This window comes from Schistocerca nitens, chromosome 7, assembly GCF_023898315.1.
Source record: "Schistocerca nitens isolate TAMUIC-IGC-003100 chromosome 7, iqSchNite1.1, whole genome shotgun sequence".
In the NCBI taxonomy this organism is placed as follows: Eukaryota; Metazoa; Arthropoda; class Insecta; order Orthoptera; family Acrididae; genus Schistocerca; species Schistocerca nitens.
Genome location: NC_064620.1, coordinates 97,294,585 through 97,318,621, shown reverse-complemented (window position 1 = coordinate 97,318,621; position 24,037 = coordinate 97,294,585). Strand labels below are relative to the sequence as shown.

Sequence of the window (24,037 nt, the reverse complement as noted above, 5' to 3'; positions counted from 1 at the left end):
CAACATTCTGGCAGTTACTCCAGTTATTAATGTACCAGCATTTCACATTTGCAATGGCTTACCTCGTACTTACATTAACCTGTGATCTTGCAATGTTACTTAAATATGTTACCTAGACAAATGTATTCCTGAAATTTCATTACTCCACATTAATTATTTTTTGGTGTTGCAATTTTTTTTCCATCAGTGTATTTGAACTGAGAATATGTTCAGTTCAATAATTATGCAGCAAATTGACATTAAGGATATTGGCCTGTAAATTTGTGGGTTTGTTCTTTTACCGTTCTTGTATACAGGAGTCACCTGCAGATTTTTCCAGTTGCTTGCAAGAGAATCGAAATAAATGCAAGCTAAGTAAAGAACCAATGCCATAGAGTTCTCTTTGTAAAACCAAACAGGGATTCCATCTGTACAAGATGACTTATTTGTTTTCAATTCTTTCAGTTGTTTCTCTATGCCAGAGATGTCTATTACTATGTCCTCCATACAGGAGTTTGTGCAGTGGTCAAACAATGATGTGTTTGTACAATTCTCCTGTGTGTACAATGTGAAATTTAAAACTTCAGCTTTCCTTTTGTTATATTTCACTGCCATATCAGACTGGTCAATCAGTGACCTTAGACCCACTTATGGATTGTACATAGGTCCAGGATTTTCTCAGGTTCTCGGCAATATCTTTTGCTAAGTTATATGATGGTAGTAGTTTTATGCTTCGCTCACTGATCCTTTTACAGATGCACAAATCTCTACTAACTTTTGCCTGTCATCATTTGCATTATGTGAGAATACCAGAGTTTAAGGTTGAAGTGATCCATAGATTTAGCAATGAATCTTCATGCAGCACACATGCCTGTTTGGAGAGTATTCCAGGAGTACAGCCAACACACATATCATCTTTAAGGGGTGCATCTGTTAGGACCAGTTGATTAGCCACACTGAATGCAATTTGTGCAATGGTTTGTACACCAACAAGTGGATGATGTTTTTCTACAATTTTATTTGCAGATGGCTATATGCCCATGATTCACAACAAAAGTTATGTTCAAATGTGTGTGAAATATTATGGAACTTAACTGCTATGGTTATCAGTCCCTAAGCTTACACACTACTTAACCTAAATTATCCTAAGGACAAACACACACACCCATGCCCGAGGGAGGACTCGAACCTCCGCCGGGATCAGCCGCACAGTCCAGGACTGCAGTGCCTTAGACACAAAAGTTAAAGAAGAGCTTTTGCAACAGTCACTTTTTAGGGTTCTGTACCTCATTCTGTAAACGTGGAACCATTGTAGGATCATTTTATCAACAAATTCATTTTTTCTTATCAAGAAGTCAAATATAAACAAAATCTGTTGAAAGAAGATAAACACTTTTGTTATGTTCTTAACATACAATGCAAAATCAGTAGATTCGTATATCCTAGCCAAGTAAATTCATTGTCAACACTGCTGTAAACTTACAGAAATACTTGTCAATAAGATACAAAAAAAAAAAAAAAAATTTCAGTGTCATCTTTGGTGTACTGCACCATCACTGAAGTAAACATCCAAACTACTAAGCATAGCAGACTCTTACTTTTTACAATGTAATATCTTTTTTTCTATGATCCCATTTCCACGAAATAACGACTGTATGCCACCCCAAGCTCCACTAAAGTTACCTGTGAAATCCCCATGAAAATTCATCTAGTGGTTTTTAGAGATCAGATACAATAGTTTTACAGTTTTATTATTAGTATAGAAAATACTGGTGATGTCTTTCTTACACTTGATGGATATTTTAACAGCAGGAACAGCCACATCAGGGACTACAAGAACCCACACAAGTCTGCTGTTAGCTCTCACCAACAAAGTTTCTTCAAGGACCTTTAATACTGCCACCTAGGTTAACTAGAGAGAAGCTTACTTACAGTTTCTGCAGACAACAGGGCCCCAGCACACTTCAGTGTTGATGCACAAGCACAGCTGTCAATTTTGGGAAAGGTCGAATAGGGCAAGAAGGACCAGTAGTGTGACCAGCCCCTTGATTACTTTCTTTGGCCATATGTCAAATGTATGGTTTATGTTACTCCAATTGCCACTAGAGCTGAGCTGATAGACCAAATCACTGATGCATTCCACAAAATCCAATTTAATCCTGACGTGCTCTCCAGGGCTGGAAAAGCAATGACATTAAGGTCAGCAACACGTACTGAGGCACAGGGAGGCTGTTTGGACCGCTCAAGTAAATTACTGTCAGAACATGCCTACTAATAATAAAAAACAGTAATTTTTGGAATCGTAGTTATCCATTTTGTAATCTTATGGAAACATTTAAGACTATAAATTCCTTAATAAAAATGATCCTCTTTGTGTGAACTATCATTCCTCAAAGTTCATCAGTGAGGTCTTGAAACACCCTGTATGTTAACAATGTTATGACTGTCTCAAAAATGTGGGCTGAACACACTGAAATTTTAAAAGTAATAATACAGATTTGATCAGAGAGATGAGTTATGTAAAACTGAGTAAATCCACTTTCAGGGTGAAGGAAGTTAGATATTTAGGGCACACAGTAGAATCTCACTAATCTGACCTCGGATGTTCCGCCTCCCCACTTAATCTGACCATCCCATTTCTGGTGTTTGCTTACATACACAGGTCACTGCTACAGTCAGATCTGGAATTGTCCATGACTCATAGTCTACCATATGGATCAGTAGGCAGTTGACTGTTGGTAGGTGCAATAGTTCTGTCACTTTTATTATGAAGTAACTTGTTTCTAACTGGATCAATAAGTGGGGTTGTGCATGCATTTGTTTTATGACAGTGTTCCTCTAACATATTAAAGTGGGTTAAACTACATTATGGCATCAACTAAACGTAAACATGTGACGCTGTCTTTACAACTGGATGTTGTAAAAACAGCCCAGTGAGGTAAGTGAATAGATAAGTGACGACGACGACGACGACGACTAAGACATTGAAGCTATGGCTCGAGTATTACATACATATGCTAAAAATGCATTTGATGTAGCCATTCAACGCACAGAACAAAGCTCTATGTCTGCCCTAATAGACATTTTGTGAATTAGGAAATGCCAGAACATCCCAACAAAATCAAAGTAGTTGTCTGCTCAGCACAAGAACATTACAGTCTTTTTTCGTCCTGCTTAAGAACAGGACGTTTTTTACCATGTGATTTCTCATGTTTTCAATGTTTACGTGAAAATCAGTTGTGTATCACTGCAATGATGTAATGAAGTGTATATAGATGTTAAACTTGTACTCACAGTAGCAATATATCTTACCATGTGATACAGTAATGGCTCTGTTGTATGTTACACTGTCATGTAAGATTTTCTAGTGTGTGAATGTTTTCTTTTCATTTTGTTACTGTTATGTAACTACTTTGTTACTGTTATGGAACTAGATTTCAGACAGTCTTTCTAGTTGAACTAGAAAGTTGTACTGTACTGTACTGTATTGTGATTTTATGGCTGAGTAAAAGTGTTCCTCTGATAATCCGACGTTTCTTGCCTTCCAACCATGCGCCTGGTTCCTTGGGCACAGATTAGTGAGGTTCTAATTTACTGTCAGTGGTATAAGGCCTCCCCCACAGCCCATTGCAAAATGCTCATAACCAAAAAGTAAAGGCAGTTAAGAGTCCGTTCTCAGTACAATAGGTATCTATACATGGTGCTGTCCTAGATTAAGTATGTTTCACCCTTTTGTATTATACTTATTAAAACCAAACACAATGGGGTGATAAGGAAAGTGAAGTATTTGATATTATAAAGAAGGAAATATTAAGTTCCAACTTATTCTATCATCCTAAAATGGATAAAGTCTTTGAATTTAAGAGAATTTGAGGCATTATTGAATGGTCTTCCACATTTAAGCACTGGGTTAGCACCTTTTGAAATTTTAGGCAAAAAATCACTGATGAGCCTCTATCACCTTTATTACAATGGCCTACACTGTGTGAGGGAAAGATATCAATTCTATCTTACTTAGAAGAACAAAAGCTTAAAGCAAGTGCAGAACAATGTTTGAAACAAACATTAACTTGCTAGTATACTTACATTTGTAAGTAAAGTAGCTGACTTTGTATGTATCCACGCCTATGAGCATAGTCCTAAACCGGATAAATGTGCGGGAAAATTTTGTGTATGAAACAATGGACCATAGGAAATAATAGATGGAAAACACCCAAGCAGTAATTTTGAAAGATCTTCACACAGAAGAAATTAAAGGTCAAATATAATGTGGAAAACATATATAAATGCAGATCTTTACACACATGTAAATGTGTAGGGCTTTACGTGTATTAGAAAGCAAAGTACTGAATATACATATTTTCTAAATTTTTATTTATTTAATTTTATTCCTAACAGAATATGTTTGGGCAACTGCAAGCAGATCAGTGGCATTAAGAGACCATGCAAATAGCATTCCATTTAATGTACAAAGATACAAATTGCTCTTTAAGTATGTGAAGTTATCATAGGTTTCACAAACATTAAAGGAAAGCATATATAAGGTGGTATGGTGGATTCTTCACAAGAAAAAGAAAACTTTATACGTGTGTTTCATTTTTGAAAGAAAAAAGTATACTATATGCTCAGACAGTACAGAATATGGATAGATGCTACCAATAACAACTCTTTCTAGAATGTGACACCTTAACTAATATATAACTATTACACTAATGGTATAGGACAATAAAAGTAGTAAATTCGGATAAGTGGTGTATCAGGAAAGGCAATACAGTTTGTGAGAAAATGTTACACAGCTTTAGAAACTTCTTTGGCCTTAGGCTGAGCTTAACTGTAAGAAATAGGGGAAAAGTATGATGTAATATTGGGTTAGTCAAAATAAGTGGCAGTGTTGGTGGTAAAATATGATACTGGACTATATGATATTGGACAATATGATATTAAGTTATGGTACTACTGGAATTTGAAACTAGTCAAAGTGGGCTTATTTTATACTAAATGAGAAAAGGTTATTATTATAATCATATATTCTAATGTTATTGGGGTTTTAGCAGGGAACCAAATTCCTTGGTGTTACTTGCATGGAACTGTGGTATCCATAATACTAGTCCCATTGTGGCAAATGAAATAATTACGAGTATTGGTGGGAGAGGATCTAAGATCACAGTAGGCTTGTAGCAATGTGAATGCATTCATACAAGACCTTTATCAAAGACTGAACATTTTGTCTATAAAACTGTGGCCTACAAGGCCCAATGTAATGAATTAAAAATGTTCTCACACTCTCTCAGAGAGAGAGAGAGAGAGAGAGAGAGAGAGAGAGAGAGAGAGAGAGAGAGAGAATTTTTATCCTGTTTTGAGGCTCTAAATGAGAAAATTGTTTGGATTTATTTAATTTTGTATGGGTGGTTACCTTAGTTACAGTATTAACCATACAACATTATACATTTGTTGTAGTTATCGATTCTGAAAAGACGTGATTAATGGAACTGATAAAGAAGTAGAGACAGATTTTGATGAGTTCCTTCAGACAAAACTTATTAGTATTATTTAATTATAAATTGGTATTCTAACACCTATTCTCATTACAGTCCATGGTTATAACATTGCTTGTAAACTTTTGATTGACATGCCAATGTTATGAATGTCGTTATTCCATCTGGATTTTTCATTCTTTGACTGATATGCATTCGCCATATCAGAGATGAACTACATCTTAGTAATTAATGCCTAATCAATGACTGTGCACTAATAATTAACCAAGTTTTTCCCAGGCAAACTGTGCTTCTCTTGCCAGTAAGTAGTGATGAGCGAGGGAACCATATCTGGAGCTGACGATCATAGCAGCTCATTTCCAAACACCATTATCAAGGCCATGTAAAAGACTTTATTTGCAAAGTATTAAAAAGATGACTACCATGTAGCTGATTTAAGTTGATATTTTGGTGTGCATAATGAGCACAAACTTTAACCCCCAGGGGAACTGAAAATGGTGTTCGCACTGCCAACTACGTCAGAACACTTCCTCTCTCTCTCTCTCTCTCTCTCTCTCTCTCTCTCTCTCTCTTTATATTTTTTTATTTTTTTAAGGGTGTCATATTACTAAAATGATGTGCAAATGAAGTTTGGTATGTCCTTGGCTACACTTTACTACTTAAGCACATCAAAGTAACATTATAATACATGGCCGGTAGGCAGTAGCATGTATACAACAAACACGGTATAAAACTGCAATGTAAAAATATAAAACTGCAATGTAAAAATTTATTCAGTGGTTATATATAGAGTTATTCCTGAAGATCTTTTTACTTAAATGAGTAATAATTATGGAGAAACATAGGTGGGAGGGAGGGGGGTGCAATGTTTATATTCAATGTTAACATATTCCTCTTCTGTGAAAATTTTCCTTTCTGTTCTCAGTTTGCATTTTATATCCTCTACTTCTGTCTTCCTCAGTTATTTTGCTGACCAAAGAGTGAAAATTTTCTACTACTTTTAGCATCTAATTTTCTAATAAACTTGCCCAGGATCGGACGAACTACACTGCACAGCCCATGTTTTACCTTTAGTTTTGTTCACCTTACAACTTCTTTTCAAGACATCACTCTGTTCAACTGTCTGCAATCTGACAAAATTACAATGTCATTGTGACAAAGTTTTATTTCTCCTCCATGATCACTTCCCTTTTAGAATTCTCCATATGTTTCCTTTACAACTCGCCAACAACTGTACTGAGGACATGACAAGATACGGGCATGGGCACAAAAGGATCCTTTCCCTTAAGCACTAAAGAAATGAGTACTCAAAACAAACAGCTATTGCTAACATGGTATATGTGGCTACATTGCATTTGGTTCACAACACTGCCACCTACACAATTCTCACGTTCAACAATGGAATTCCCACTGCAGCTACTTTGCTATAGTGAGATGGTTTTGAGCTAGGGCACTTTAGAGTATTTAACAAAAGTGTTATAGTAAACATATCACATGTATCAAAAATTTCATCTGACTAATTTCCCGTAAGGAGACTCCTTACCAAAAAGTTCAGCCTTGTATTCAAAAATGTGCAGCTCATTTTGCTGCCAAATACAGCAGACCCTTTGATACAGCATAGCTAGCTCTAAAATGGCTCTGAGCACTATGGGACTCAACATCTTAGGTTATAAGTCCTCTAGAACTTAGAACTACTTAAACCTAACTAACCTAAGGACATCACACACACCCATGCCCGAGGCAGGATTCGAACCTGCGACCGTAGCAGTCCCGCGGTTCCGGACTGCAGCGCCAGAACCGCACGGCCACCGTGGCTGGCATAGCTAGCTAAAGGGAACAACTGCTTTCAAGTTCATGAAAGAATAGATTAAGAGCATTAAAGCAGAGTCCCATTTGGATAGTTTGAAGGTTATTCAAAGTATTGGTTAAGAGATCTTATCCAGACATTGAACAACCTTTTTCAGATACTGCAGTAACTTTAACAAAAGCACATTTAACTGCAATATTTTATCTATACAACATAACAGCTGCTAAACGTGACTTCATTGTCTTAGTGTAATGAGCTTCCTGCACTTAAAAGAAATGCAAAGTAAAATAATTATACAAAAATAATTTTTGAAAGGGGGTAGCATCTCAACTCATTAGGCCTTTTTTCTTCTAATTACATAAAATCTGTATGTTCATATTTGCTCGCGGACCTTACAGTGCTCTTAAATTTGTTTTTCCAATCTTCCATACAACTCTCATTCTCTCTCCATAGGCTATTTTTCTTTCTTCAGTTGACTTTGATAGAATGAGGATGGAAAAGACCCAACAGTATCTTTTGACTGAACAGATTTCTGTCTACCACTGCAACTGCTTCTGCCTGGACATAAATTTATGTCCTTTTTAACTCATTTGATCCATTCTTTAATTTTGCGATACTATAACCTGGTGTTTAAGCCTTGACTTATGTCCACAAAATCTTTTTTTAATGGCTGCTGCCAGGTTTGACAATTTCTTTGTTCTGTTGAGATATTTCAAACTATTATTCTTCCACTTCAGTTGGACCAAGAATCTCCCTTTTAATTCTTCATTCTTCCTTCAGATTGTTTTCCAGGCCACCATTTCTACTGGGAACTAAAATTTCCCTCATCTACAGAGCTTCACGATTGCTCACTATACTGTAATGTCTAATATCTGTATGTGACTATGCTGTTTTGGTTGTAAGTCTTGCTTTCTCCTACACACTTCGGAGTTCTTGTAATCTATCTCAGTGCTTCTTTTACTAGCCTCATTTTTCCTATGACCTCACTGACACTGTCTGATCCTTTTGACATGTACTTCACGTTTAATTTCTGAATGTTCAGTATAGTAAAATCAACAGAGTTTTTGAAGTGATTTTTAGGGCAGCCTTTTCCATTGTGTTCTTTGAAGATTTCTGCTTTACTAATTTGTTTTAGAACATCTTTCTTTGAGAACAGCTTTTTCTTATTACTTAAAAACAAACATGAAAGTTACAACCACAATGGAAAAAAAGTTTCTCACAGTTGTGACTTCTTGTTCATATCTGTCTTACTACTGAAATTTCACTGCCTGTTAGTATCACTAAATCTGTTGAAGCTACACAAGAGATTATCTTTGTTCATCCAAACATAAAAGGTTTCCAGAGATTTATTTTCATTCTTTTCTCCATTTTCTTAGGATTTAATGTAAGACTAGATTATAGTAGTAGAGACATTTCATCTCCTTGGCAAGTGCTCATTTTAATTTTTTTTGAAGGGTTTTGATATGCTGCATATAAATTTTACTGTAGACATTGTTTCTGGGAATGTGTGGTTAATGAGGCTTCCTGTTTTTTGGTCTAGCTCCTTACCTTCTAAAATAGGAAACAGACTATCAAGTCATGTTGTCAAAGTCAACAAAAGAGTGAATGAGTTAGCTATTTCAGCTTGCCTTATTACTTCAGAACTGATTTTAGGCCTATGCATGAGCACCCAAATAAACTTGCTTGGTATTCACCATTATAATGTTCATTCTGTGCTTGCGCTCTTAAGTAAACATGCCAAGTATTCTTGCATGTGACTCAAGAAAGTGATACCTTTCTTGCGGATTGGGTTGATGAATGGGTACTTTCACTCTTCTGGTAGTTTTTCTGCATACCAAAATATCCATGATTAGTGTAAGTTCCTAAACTGTGCAGAGTTATTGAAACACAAAGGGATACACAAACACGTCACCTTCTCTGGATGTCTCCCACTTTTTTTTTTTCTAAGGATATGTTTGCAGGTTTCATCTTTGGTGGATGGTTGATACATATGTTTCTGAACAGTTGTGTATATCAGACAGGTGACTAAATTTCTCCTTACACGGCAAGTTCACCAGCTTGCTTTCTGAAAGTTTCTGGGGGATGTATCCAGAGTTCTTCCCACTGAATGTCCTGCTAAAGCCATACGTGTTCCCTAAAGTCGATTTCAATAATTTAGCATTGTGTCATCTTTGCTTTGTGTTGCCACATATTCTGATCCCCAAAGCATTGTTTAGTCTAGTAGGATTCCTATTCTTTTACTGTTCATCATACTAAAACCACTGTACATCATACTAAAACCAATGTACAGCAGCTCCATAAACAATACAGTACCCTTTACTTGAAATTTTTTTTAGAAAGTTTTTACTACTTGTTTATCTACTACAATGAAATTTAATTTGTTGTGTGCATTGTGTATAGTTGAATTAAATAATATTTTTCAGTTATAAAAAATAGTTAACCTAAGTACAGTTACAGGGGGGTGGGGGTGGGGGTGGGGGTGGGGGCGAGTGGGTGGGTGATAGGGGTGGGGATGGGTGGGGATGGGTGGGTGGGTGATAGGGGTGGGGATGGGTGGGTGGGTGATAGGGGTGGGGATGGGTGGGTGGGTGATAGGGGTGGGGATGGGTGGGTGGGTGATAGGGGTGGGGATGGGTGGGTGGGTGATAGGGGTGGGGATGGGTGGGTGGGTGATAGGGGTGGGGATGGGTGGGTGATAGGGGTGGGGATGGGTGGGTGATAGGGGTGGGGATGGGTGGGTGATAGGGGTGGGGATGGGTGGGTGATAGGGGTGGGGATGGGTGGGTGATAGGGGTGGGGATGGGTGGGTGATAGGGGTGGGGATGGGTGGGTGATAGGGGTGGGGATGGGTGGGTGATAGGGGTGGGGATGGGTGAGGGTGGGTGACTGGGGGGTGAGCAGCAGTGACAGATTTGGCAGTTCAGCCAATGGCGCATGATCAACTCTGTATGGCACTTTTTGCTGACTGGTCATTGAACAACATGGTAATATGCTGTTGCTGTCACTGTCCCACTCCCTTTCATCTCCAACCCTAACTGCGGTCAAAAGTAATTACTGTATTCTGCAAAAAAACCAGCTGCACATGTTCACTGTCTGGTAAAGTTACCATTATCTGATCTCTGATAATTACTTGCCCTCATTCTTTTAATAATATTTTATGACCTAAGTGGTCATTTCAGATATGAATGTACTATTGGATTATTACATTTTTTTCCATATGTTACAGTTTTGTTTATTATATCAATATTCATTGACCCAATAAAGGAGACGTAGAGTTCAGCATGCGTGTCTGATCATGGATTAAGTTCCCTCTAGCAGCTGGTTCCTGAAGTTAGTGTGTGGCCACTTTGTGCTTATGTACATTGCTGAGTAATAATCAGAGGAGTTACATGGTAGTTAAATATGAACACCCCATGCACAAGAATGGTCCAGGAAATTATTGGAAACAGGCAAGGTCTATAAGAAAGAACACTCACATGCAACATATTTAGCGGCAAACAGTTGCCTCCTCCTTTAGGCAACTCTTTGTTTATTAATGTTGAATCTATTTTGATCTTTAAACAAATCATCTTTAGTATATCATTACTTTATTTCCCTTCATATTCCAGGTGAGTGACTTTCCTGTCAACTTATATAGTTTAGGGAAAGGTTTTTACACAGAAAGAATTTTGCCAGATTTTAATGTATACTTTTACAATACAGAGAAATTGCTTTCAAAGCACCACTATAACTTATGCTATTGATTCAAAGCAAAACAAAGGAATGAATACTCAAATATAAAGGGGAATATTTATTACATATCAATGCTGTAAAACATTTTAAACTAAGAACTGTACACAAATCCAATGCTGAAAATATAGTATCAGACTTTTACACTCTCATAGTTTGCCAAACAATACTTTCACATATGATTAAGGCCGACAATGTGTACAAAAGATGAAATGGGAAAAAAATTTTCAAGATAATATCACGTTATACAAATGCACAACTTGACGACACTAGGTTTTGTGCACTTAATTTCGTTGCATAGGTCTGCAATGTAGCTGCCAATTGTGTAAGCTTGGTCAGTTCTGCAGCTGCTTAATATACACAGACTTTCAATACAATGATATACAAATGTAGTACAATATAAATTATATGCTAAAACACTGTAGAAATATATATTTATATATAATATAGAGATCTCAAGGTAATGTAAAAACTGCTCAATTCATAAATTTAATTTCTGAAATTTAGATGTCAGTAAAAATATTCTTTATTTGCTAAATCTAAATCTACAAATCAGAAAAATTCATACAAAACTTCAGATAATAATACAAAATCTTAAGAAAATATTTCCATAATTTTTAAAAAATTATCCAGAAATTTATCAAATTTTGCTTCCTGTGTGATGTAAGATAACTGACGCAACTCAGATCTACATTCGAATCCACTGAAAGAACCACTCCCCCACTTACTGAACTACAATGAGAAACAAATCTCGCAATCTTGCCTACAATATTTTACAAATTGCATATCGTCCATAATGCTGTCTCCATATCTTTAAAAATTTTTACATCACAAGCATGAAACCACTTCTCTTTGTAACACATGTTCTGTAAATATATTGTGACAATGCTTTGGAAGGAGAATGTCAAGTAAGAGTATTTTTTTTTAACTTCAATACAGATTTAATTACATACGGCATCACATTAGTGCCTGCTTTGTCTTGGTCCTCTGGTGAACTTTTCGTGGCTAAAATAATTAGATGCCACTGATGGTGCAGAAAAGGCACAAGCATATGTTCCATTACTTGACTGGCCACACACACCACCATTCACTTAGGCGCACTTAGTACCTCTAGTCCCAACACAGATTCTTCAGTCCTATTCTGCTGCTGGTTTAGCCTGTAAAATGGAAACAATGTTAATGCTGTACAGATAGTTTTCAGTGTGTTACAAGTACAAAAAATCTCAATAGCAAAATTATGCAGAGTGTACTTCTAGGAAGTAAAATGAGCAGTACTGCCAATGCATGTAAAAGTAAAGGGAACACCTAGCTTTCTGATTTAATAGTTTCTTTGCCAAAAGGTGATAAGGTTAGGCTGCAGAAGATTATAAAGAATCTGTGGATCACTCAGACACCTGTAGTGAGGATGAGTATTAGTTCAACATGAAGGGGGGGGGGGGGGCATCATAGATGGTACATTAGAAGGCAGTGTGCCAGGACAGAATGAGAAGTAAAGAGACTCCAGGTTTGAGAAACAAATAGTGTGATTAAGTCCCTATTTTTACAAGTGGCATTTACCAAAAATTTCCCTGATGAATCTCCAAATGTGTAGAACAGAAACAGTTAAAACCCTAAGTTCTATTTCAATTGCAGGATTTAACTAAAGCCTAACTAACAACAATGCTACAGCAATTGGGAATACAATCTTTACTTTGGTTCCAAATTGCACTACAGAGTGGGACTATGAGGTATTTATCTTCCACAGGCTACTTCACATCTTGAAAAGTCAAAACTGCACAAAATCTTTTCTCAGGGGGTTGTAGGATCACAGAAGTGAAGAGCAATTCTCAAACTAACAGGAATGACTTAACTGCAAGTTGAAATCCAGTTATTACAGAGATGATCCAACAAATCAATGGGAATACCCTTTCTGCGGGGCCACACAATTTTCATTCACAAAACTTACGTTACACAACATCTGTAGTATCTACACAAAAAGGGCAAAGTGATACCAGAAAGGGCAAGAAACCAAAAACCTGTCGTATCTTCCTTATATAAGCATTAATATACTGTTTTACACAGGGAATTTCATGCATTTTGTGTGCTTTTTATATGCTGATAATTTTCTATTTATTTATTTATGACTTTTGTACAAAGATTTGACTGAGTAAGACTTGTCCATTTATTTCTGGCACGTTGTTGTGGTCTTCAGTCCTGAGACTGGTTTAATGCAGCTCTCCATGCTAATCTATCCTGTGCAAGCTTCATCTCAGTACCTACTGCAACCTACATCCTAAATGTATTTAGTGTATTCAGATCTTTGTCTCGCTCTACGATGTTTACCCTCAACATTTCCCTCCAATACAAAATTGGTGATCCCTTGATGTCTCAGAATATGCCCTACCAACTGATCCCTCCTTCCAGTCAAGTTGTGCCATAAACTCCTCTTCTCTAAAATTCTATTCAATACCTCCTCACTAGTTATGTGAACTACCCATCTAATTTTCAGCATTCTTGTGTAGCACCACATTTTGAAAGCTTCTATTCTCTTCCTGTCCAAACTATTAACCGTCCATGTTTCACTTCCATACATGGCTACAATCCATACAAATACTTTCAGAAATGACTTCCTGACACTTAAATCTATACTCGATGTTAACAAATTTCTCTTCAGAAACGATTTCCTTGCCACTGCCAGTCTACATTTTATATCCTCTACTTCAACCATCGTCAGTTTGCTCCCCAAATAGCAAAACTCCTTCACTACTTTAAGTGTCTCATTTCCTAATCTAATTCCCTCAGCATCACCTGACTTAGTTCGACTACATTCCATTATCCTCATTTTGCTTTTGTTGATGTTCATCTTATATCCTCCTTTCAAGACACTATCCATTCCGTTCAACTGCTCTTCCAAGTCCTTTGCTGCCTCTGACAGAATTACAATGTCATCGGCGAACCTCAAAGTTTTTATTTCTTCTCCCTGGATATTAATACCTAATCCAAATTTTTCTTTTGTTTCCTTTATTGCTTCCTCAATATACAGATTGAATAATATTGGGGAGAAGATACAACCCTGTCTCACTCCCATCCCAACCACTGCTTCCCTTTCATGCCCCCTCGACTCTTATAAATGCCATCTGCGTTCTGTACAAATTGTAAATAGCCTTTCGCTCCCTGTATTTTACCCCTGCCACCTTTAGAATTTGAAAGAGAGTATTCCAGTCAACATTGTCAAAAGCTTTCTCTAAATCTACAAATGCTAGAAACGTATGTTTGCCTTTCCTTAATCTTTCTTCTAAGATAAGTCGTAAGGTCAGTATTGCCTCACGTGTTCCAGTATTTCTACGGAAGCCAAAATGATCTTCCCCGAGGTCGGTTTCTACTAGTTTTTCCATTCGTCTGTAAAGAATTCGTGTTAGTATTTTGCAGCTGTGGCTTATTAAACTGATTGTTCGGTAATTTTCACATCTGTCAACACCTGCTTTCTTTGGGATTGGAATTATTATATTCTTCTTGAAGTCTGACGGTATTTCGCCTGTCTCATACATCTTGCTCACCAGATGGTAGAGTTTTGTCATGACTGGTTCTCCCAAGGCCGTCAGTAGTTCCAATGGAATGTTGTCTACTCCGGGGGCCTTGTTTCGACTCAGATCTTTCAGTGCTCTGTCAAACTCTTCACGCAGTATCATATCTCCCATTTCATCTTCATCTACATCCTCTTCCATTTCCGTAATATTGTCCTCAAGTACATCACCCTTGTATAGACCCTCTATATACTCCTTCCACCTTTCTGCCTTCCCTTCTTTGCTTAGAACTGGGTTGCCATCTGAGCTCTTGATATTCATACAAGTGGTTCTCTTCTCTCCAAAGGTCTCTTTAATTTTCCTGTAGGCAGTATCTATCTTACCCGTAGTGAGATAAGCCTCTACATCCTGACATTTGAACTCTGGCCATCCCTGCATAGCCACTTTGCACTTTCTGTCGATCTCATTTTTGAGACGTTTGTATTCCTTTTTGCCTGCTTCATTTACTGGATTTTTATATTTTCTCCTTTCATCAATTAAATTCAAAATCTCTTCTGTTACCCAAGGATTTCTATTAGCCCTCATCTTTTTACCTACTTGATCCTCTGCTACCTTCACTATTTTATCTCTCAAAGCTACTCGTTCTTCTACTGTATTTCTTTCCCCCATTCTTGTCAGTAATTCCCTTATACTTTCCCTGAAGCTCTCTACAACTTCTGGTTATTTCAGTTCACCCAAGTCCCATCTCCTTCAAATTCCCACCTTTTTGCAATTTCTTCAGTTTTAATCTACAGTTCATTTCATAACCAATAGATTGTGGTCAGAGTCCACATTTGCCCCTGGAAATGTCTTACAATTTAAAACCTGGTTCCTAAATCTCTGTCTTACCATTATATAATCTATCTGATATCTTGTAGTATCTCCAGGGTTCTTCCATGTATACAACCTTCTTTCATGATTCTTGAACCAAGTGTTAGCTATGATTAAGTTATGCTCTGTGAAAAATTCTACCAGGCAGCTTCCTCTTTCATTCCTTAATCCCATTCCATATTCACCTATGTTTCCTTCTCTTCCTTTTCCTACTATTGAGTACCAGTCACCCATGACAAATTTTAGTCTCCCTTCACTATCTGAATAATTTCTTTTATCTCATCATATATTTCATCAACCTCTTCGTCATCTGCGGAGCTAGTTGGCATATAAACTTTCACTACTGTGGTAGGCATGGGATTCGTATATATCTCTGCCACAATAATGCATTCACTATGCTGTTTGTAGTAGCTTACCCGTACACCTATTTTTTTAAATTCATTATTAAACCTACTCCTGCATTACCCCTATTTGATTTTGTATTTATAACCCTGTATTCACCTGACCAAAAGTCAGGTTCCTCCTGCCACCGAACTTCACTAATTCCCACTATATCTAACTAACCTATCCATTTCTCTTTTTAAATTTTCTAACCTACCTGCCTGATTAAGGGATTTGACATTTCACGCTGCAATCCGTAAAATGCCAGTTTTCTTTCTCCTGATAACAACATCCTCTTGAGTAGTCCCCACCCGGAGATCCGAATGGGGGACTATTTTACCTCCGGAATATTTTACCCAAGAGGACGCCATCATTTAATCATACAGTAAAGCTGAATGCCCTCGGGAAAAATTACGGCTGTAGTTTCCCCTTTCAACCGTTCACAGTACCAGCACAGCAAGACCATTTTGGTTAGTGTTACAAGGCCAGGTCAATCACCCAAACTGTTGCCCCTGCAAACTACTGAAAAGGCTGCTGCCCCTCTTTTGGCATACATAGTTATAAAGCAGACTAGAAAAAAACGAGACACATTACACTTCTACAAAACTGGCACTGCAGTGATGACAGTTTTGAAGGATGGATTTATGTAAGAACCTTTTCTTAAGTGAATTATGGCCAACCACTCTGTCATATAGTTTAAGAAATTTTGAACATCAGTGTAAATTCGTACTAAGCGCAGGCAAGATGGTACTCAGTTTTACAGGACACCAAGCATCGAGCTGAGAATGTATTATTTACCAATGCAGAGACTATGCTTCACAGTTCCAAAACTTCTGCAACATTAATGTTTATCTGCACAACAATGAGGAATACTCTGATTTTTGTGGGATTATCCACTATCTTATCTTCCTCCAACAATTTGACAATTTTCTTACACTTCAAAAATATTTGGGACACACATTCTCCGTCAAGATTGTATTTCTACTGGCACGAATTATACATAGCAGTTTTCTTTATTAACTGCATGGGGAAACTTAAGTACCATAACAGTTATTTAGGACAGTTGTGTGCTTTACAGATACCTTATTATTTTCCATTGTCAAGCAGTATCAAAAACTGAAGCTTTGTGGGAATTCAGGAATCTGCAAATGTAGTACTAATATGAAGAACCCTCAATTTGAACTGTATTCTCAAGAATTAAATTTCAACATCCAACCATTGCAATGTGAGTCTTCGATATTTAAAAGTTACATATTATTAATCTTTACAGCTATGAAAATTATGGCAAAGGTATATTTACTCAAAGTCAGCAATGTCCTCCAAGATTAGCCAGAGGTCAATAAATCTGGATACACATATAATGATTAGGGTGCTTTTGGGTAACCAAGTATTAGAAGGTAGAAAAAATAAGATCCTAGAACAAGTAAGAAGGAAATTGAAGTAGTACACAGGTGTGTTCTCTTTCAGGCAAAACTAACTACTAAAGCCACACAACTTCTATATAAACATCTGTAACGTACCTGCGTGTCTGTACCAGAGTCTGTTGATGCAACTGCAGAATCTGCTTCAGCAGGTACTGCTGCTGAATCTACAGCCACAACTGTAACATTTTCTGATGACTGTACGACATTATCAGTTGTGGCAGCAGCGGCAGCAGGTGTAGGAGTAGCTGGTGCTTCCGATGCAGGAGAATTCTCTGGCTTATCTTCCTGTGGAAGTGGCTGTGGCTCCGGAGTTGTTGGCACAGGAGGGATAACTGACGGAGGCTCTACAGCTGCTGGAACCTCTGGTACTTCAGAGGAGACCTTCGCTTCTGGAACTGGGCTATCTGCTAATTCAGGCTGAGCCACCGAGACTGGCGACACAGCCACCTCTGCCGGGATCTGGGGTCCTTCTGCTGTCTTAGCTGGTACTGGAGAAGCTGGTGTGGGGGAAGCCGGTGCTGCAGGCAGTGATGTCTCAACTGGGGGAACGACCTCTCTTGTGCTTTCAACAGATTCTACAGGAGAGGCAGCTGCTGCTAGCACTGGTGCTTCGGGAGATACTGCTTCGACCTTCACCTCGACCGGCGGCTGAGGAGATTTTGGTTCTTCAGCAGGTGGTGGATTTGAAGGAACTGCTGGAGCTACTTCCTCAACTTTAGCTGGCTCCTCTTTCTCCAGTTTAGTTTCTGAATTTGTTTCTGTTGCACTAGCCTGAAAAAATAAGTACCAAATTAAAATGAAATCTTATAGGTACAGAAAATATAACCCATACATCAGCTCATTTCAGCTGATCATGCTGCTTTGAATTGAAGATTTAAGAAATTAATGGCAATAGTAAAAACCTGCAGTTTAACTTTTTATAGTAGCTCCAGTGCATGTGAGATACTAGTAAAATTATTTCAACAGACTGTGTGGGCTTCATGATTATCCAAGGAAATTACCTCATATAGAGGGAAACAAAACCTAAGGTTTAGGCACTAATTTTTGCATCCATTTGAACTTTAGCACTCCCTCAAAGTACCAGCTTCGTATGAAATTATAGTCTATTACTTTTCAGTCACAATTGGCTACTTAATTTGTGAGATCTGCCACTCACCAGCCTTACACCTTTCCCTCCAATCATTGTTTATATTCCTCTGAGACATACCTCACTGTTATAGACTGTAACCATGGTGATGTTTAGGAAGCCAAGCTATTACTAGCTAGATCACTGCTCAAAGTTTTTTGCTGGAGTAACTACAGTACTTACTTCCTGAGCTGGTGCCTCATTTGGAGCCGAAACTTCTGGTTCTTTTGCTTCTAGTGAAGATGGTACTTCTGATTTGACTTCCACTTTCACTTCCACTGATGACGAATCAGCCTGAAAGAATTAATTACATAAACATTACATATATCTCTCTCTCTCTCTCTCTCTCTCTCGTGCGTGCGCCAATCCAGGCCTGCTGCTATGAAACAGGAGAATATGAAACTTTCCTGTCTGGTTCTTCATTACTTTCATAGCATCCATACATGCCAGATATTACACTGTTCAAACAAGTTTCCATGCCCTAATGAACACATTGCCCAACAGCCCCTCCACCCTCAGTTCCACTACTTACACCCACACCTTTTGTCAGTAATTCTCAACTTCATGTTATTGTAATTACAATAAAACATTAAATAGATTAATGCTAAAACTGAACATTTTAGAATTAACCATACCAAATTATGACCAATAAACAATGTATAAAATTAGGTGGTGTCAATATATAACTTTTCAACTATCTAATCTTAAGGTAAACTAATTTTTTCAAATCTAGACCACCTGGTTTACGAAATGTACGAAGTTGCTGGTTGTTAAGCTTTAATTTTTACATTTTTTGTATCTTAATGATTTTACGGTTAAATTACAGTATCTCCTGAACTAATTAACTTTCAATAAAACCAATTGCATCAAAATGTTCGGGATCAAAGGAAACATATCTATAACAAGAATTAAAAATATTTTATGAAAGGGAAAAGTAGACAAATGCGTATGCACATATGGTGCAATCACAATTTTGTTGTTATGATAAAGAGATGTGTGTAGAATGTGAATGGCTGAAACAAACATTATGCTTCAAATGGAATCTTAACATCCACGTACTGGTCACAAGACCCAGTTGAACCCTTTTCTATTGTGGCTAAGCATATTAATATTAACTATATTGCAGAGATAAAGACTGGCTGAGCTCACATATCATACCTGTGGTGCAGCTGTGTCCGCTGGCATTTCTGCTGTGCTAGCACCATCGGTCTTCTCTTCTGCAACCTGCAGGCAGATTTCCCTCGAGATCAGCAAGAATAAATTTATTTACAGAATTATTTAATAATATAAGAAAAATCCATTTACAGCTGTTCCTAGTACAAAGTTAGGAAAATTATTGTACTTTTTGTCATGTGTAAGTGTTGTAGAAAACCTATTGCACAGCATATGTGATGGTGATGTTTAGTGTCAATACTGATTTTGGCCAATTCGAAGCACGCAAGTAAATTGCTGGCATCTGGATACTGCTCTTCCCTTATGGCCAACACCAGTGCCTTTTATTACAGTATGCATTCTAACAGTTGCTCCTACGCATCTTAATAGGCATCATAGGTAGAACCTGTCTCCAAATGAACCATATTTTTTATTATTATTAACATCCTCATGAGCTGCTTACAGTTCATAGAATAGTAAATGTTATTTACTGTGACTGCTGTATTTATCAATATTTATTATAAACTCTAAGGTAAAGACAGGTTTTCCCTAATAACTTAAAAGTAATAACTTAAATGCACATTGCTTCCTGAAGTAAAGTTTTATTCTGGAAGGATGAGCACCATAATGACAACTTGAGGCTGTTCAAAACTGACAGGATGGGAGGGGATGTGAATCCCATGACTACTCGCTTGCCTCCCTTTCTAACAATGCACTACATTTTTATCTTATTTGTTTCTGTCCTGTTTCTTGCACTAATATTTATTTTCCTTTAAATCTGTAGCTACCACCACCAGCTGAAAGTATTAGAAGTGCTAACGACTGTAGTAACATTGTATGTTCTCTTTGTGCTCAAAATATTTTAATATATCTTCATCTAAAGTAATTAATCAAATGGAATATCAACCTACAAAAACACCAAATCACTGATGCCAAATACAAATTCAGTAAAAACACATTTTCTGACAAATTTTAGTCACAGAACTAATTTCTCCACTAATGAAACATCTGACATAACTACAGCCAGTGCTGCAAGAAGTAATTGCACCCTCAGCTGTAACAGTCTACTTATCTCTAAATCCATGCATACACCTTTGATGCCTCCTTATCTAGCACACAAACCAAGTTTTCTTCTGCACTATTACCTACATACTTTTTCTTCAACATAATCTTATTTCCAGCCTTTCTCCCCACAGCAAAAAGGTACTTCATATTCTGTTCACAGAGGATGCTATTTAACACCCAATTGTGACCATCTTAATTCCTGCCAGCTCTACTTTGGCTGTTTCACACCAACTGCTAAACTGGCAACTACCTTCTAACTTTGGGTATAAACTAATTTCAATTAGTGTTATGAACATAAACTACATCATCTAACTCCACATATGACAAATAAATGAATTACTCTAAAATCTACTATCCCTTACTTGGCATAGTGCTGGAAAGCAAATATCATTTGATCTGTGACATGAAAATTAAGTTACAGCTCCTGATTCACAATAGTAAAATTTATCACAACAACCCTTCTCTATAAAATCCTGACACAGAAACAGAAGGAAACTAGATGTGGTATTTGTAAGGAATCCATCCTCTCAAATGGGTTTCACAGATTGTGAAAATCGCCTTACTCTTAATTAGCATTTAAAATTTTAATTATGAAATAATTTACACTGCTTCAGCACTTTACTAACACATAATTAGGTGCATTGCAGTTATATGTACATTACATTAATCTGAATTGTGATTAGGTTCATGTGCTGGGTGCAGCAGTAAGGTTATAGTAGTCACTGCTGCTGTTTTCAGTCTAAGGACTGGTCTGATGGAGCTCTCCATGCTAATGTACTCTGTTCAACCCTCTTCAACTCTGAGTAACTACTGCAACCTATGTCCTACCGATGTCAGCTTATGCATCTAAATATAACCATTTTTACTTGAAATTTAGCTGTCTGGCAGTCAGAGTACAGTAATAAACATCACAATTTAACAGTTTTACATTCAGATGTTTACATCATTCCAGAGACCATGATATAAACATTAGGAATGTAAAAGTGTTAACCTGTCATGCGTTTGTTACTGTGCTCCGAGTGCCAGACAACTCAGTTTCCAGCTAAAATGGTTATTTTTCCAACATGAAATCTTACTGGAGCACCGAGCAAATGAACCTCACCACAGTTCAGATTAACATAATGTACATAAAACTCTAATGCAACTGACAATGGCATTGTCCTAATTAAATATTAGTAAAAAGTGAGTGATGCAGTAGAAATTATTTCTTAAATTTACAGTACAATCACACACCTCACACATTTCCATATAAAACAGATATATTTTAAATCTGGTGTACAAGAAGGGAGGTTGAAGGTGGCGGTGCTGGTGAAGCAAAACGATTATCCCAGGGAATCGAACCTTCACTACAAATACTCTCACGTTACTTGTACCTATAAATTCCAATCTCTATCACCATAAACTTTTCGACAGTAATTTCTCTTGGCTGCTGTCCACTGATGAGACTTCACAGGAAACTGCACTTTTTATGCATACTTGCATTCGAATGTTTTCATCGCTCGTTGCATACTGTGCAATTTCCATCATCTTAAAGCGGATGACGCCGATTACCAGTTCCCAATATGTCTACAGCTGAAGAATGCCAGATGCCTCTGTTCCGAGGGACCCGCCACATACAGGGGCCGGAGGGTGAAATGTACTGCCAAGCACATCTGGACACCATCTCTAAGCTGACAACAGGCACTAGAGTATATCTTACAACACGTCATTTGAATTTACACCTAATCTATTTAATATCCCCCCCATGAACCATGGACCTTGCCGTTGGTGGGGAGGCTTGCGTGCCTCAGCGATACAGATAGCCGTACCGTAGGTACAACCACAACGGAGGGGTATCTGTTGAGAGGCCAGACAAACGCGTGGTTCCTGAAGAGGGGCAGCAGCCTTTTCAGTAGTTGCAAGGGCAACAGTCTGGATGATTGACTGATATGGCCTTGTAACAATAACCAAAACGGCCTTGCTGTGCTGGTACTGCGAACGGCTGAAAGCAAGGGGAAACTACAGCCGCAATTTTTCCCGAGGGCATGCAGCTTTACTGTATGATTAAATGATGATGGCGTCCTCTTGGGTAAAATATTCCGGAGGTAAAATAGTCCCCATTCGGATCTCCGGGCGGGGACTACTGAAGAGGATGATGTTATCAGGAGAAAGAAAACTGGCGTTCTATGGATCGGAGCGTGGAATGTCGGATCCCTTAATCGGGCAGGTAGGTTAGAAAATTTAAAAAGGGAAATGGATAGGTTAAAGTTAGATATAGTGGGAATTAGTGAAGTTCGGTGGCAGGAGGAACAAGACTTCTGGTCAGGTGACTACAGGGTTATAAACACAAAGTCAAAACAAATGGTTCAAATGGCTCTGAGCACTTTGCGACTTAACTTCTGAGGTCATCAGTCGCCTAGAACTTAGAACTAATTAAACCTAACTAACCTAAGGACATCACACACCCATTCCCGAGGCAGGATTCGAACCTGCGACCGTAGCGGTCACGCGGTTCCAGACTGAAGCGCCTTTAACCGCATGGCCACATCGGCCGGCACAAAGTCAAATAGGGGTAATGCAGGAGTAGGTTTAACAATGAATAGGAAAATAGGAATGCGGGTAAGCTACTACAAACAGCATAGTGAACGCATTATTGTGGCCAAGATAGATACGAAGCCCACACCTACTACAGTAGTACAAGTTTATATGCCAACTACCTCTGCAGATGATGAAATTGATGAAATGTATGATGAGATAAAAGAAATTATTCAGGTAGTGAAGGGAGACGAAAATTTAATAGTCATGGGTGACTGGAATTCAACAGTAGGAAAAGGAAGAGAAGGAAACGTAGTAGGTGAATATGGATTGGGGCTAAGAAATTAAAGAGGAAGCCGCCTGGTAGAATTTTGCGCAGAGCATAACCTAATCATAGCTAACACTTGGTTTAAGAATCATGATAGAAGGTTGTATACATGGAAGAACCCTGGAGATACTAAAAGGTATCAGATAGATTATATAATGGTAAGACAGATTTAGGAACCAGGTTTTAAATTGTAAGACATTTCCAGGGGCAGATGTGGACTCTGACCACAATCTATTGGTTATGAACTGCAGATTAAAACTGAAGAAACTGAACAAAGGTGGAAATTTAAGGAGATGGGACCTGGATAAACTAACTAAACCAGAAGTTGTACAGAGTTTCAGGAAGAGCATAAGGGAACGATTGACAAGAATGGGGGAAAGAAATACAGTAGAAGAAGAATGGGTGGCTCTGAGGGGGAAGTAGTGAAGGCAGCAGAGGATCAAGTAGGTAAAAAGACGAGGGCTAGTAGAAATCCTTGGGTAACAGAAGAAGTATTGAATTTAATTGATGAAAGGAGAAAATATAAAAATGCAGTACATGAAGCACGCAAAAAGGAATACAAATGTCTCAAAAATGAGATCGACAGGAAGTGCAAAATGGCTAAGCAGGGATGGCTAGAGGACAAATGTAAGGATGTAGAGGCTTATCTCACTAGGGGTAAGAT

General features: G+C 37.8%; 1 protein-coding gene across 3 annotated transcripts in view; it reads right to left on the bottom strand.

Moving 5' to 3' along the window:
* Positions 1–10,944: 10,944 nt before the first annotated feature.
* The window catches only part of LOC126195224 (myristoylated alanine-rich C-kinase substrate), a 495,457-nt gene continuing 482,364 nt past the window's right edge, over positions 10,945–24,037 (bottom strand). For all 3 annotated transcript variants that reach the window (XM_049933748.1, XM_049933749.1, XM_049933750.1), the window contains 4 exons: positions 19,473–19,538; positions 18,498–18,608; positions 17,285–17,959; positions 10,945–12,167 (listed from right to left, as the gene is read on the bottom strand). In XM_049933748.1, coding sequence (XP_049789705.1) covers positions 12,147–12,167; positions 17,285–17,959; positions 18,498–18,608; positions 19,473–19,538 — 873 coding nt within the window. In that variant the 3' untranslated portion in view covers positions 10,945–12,146. The remainder of the gene's footprint in view (positions 12,168–17,284; positions 17,960–18,497; positions 18,609–19,472; positions 19,539–24,037) is intronic.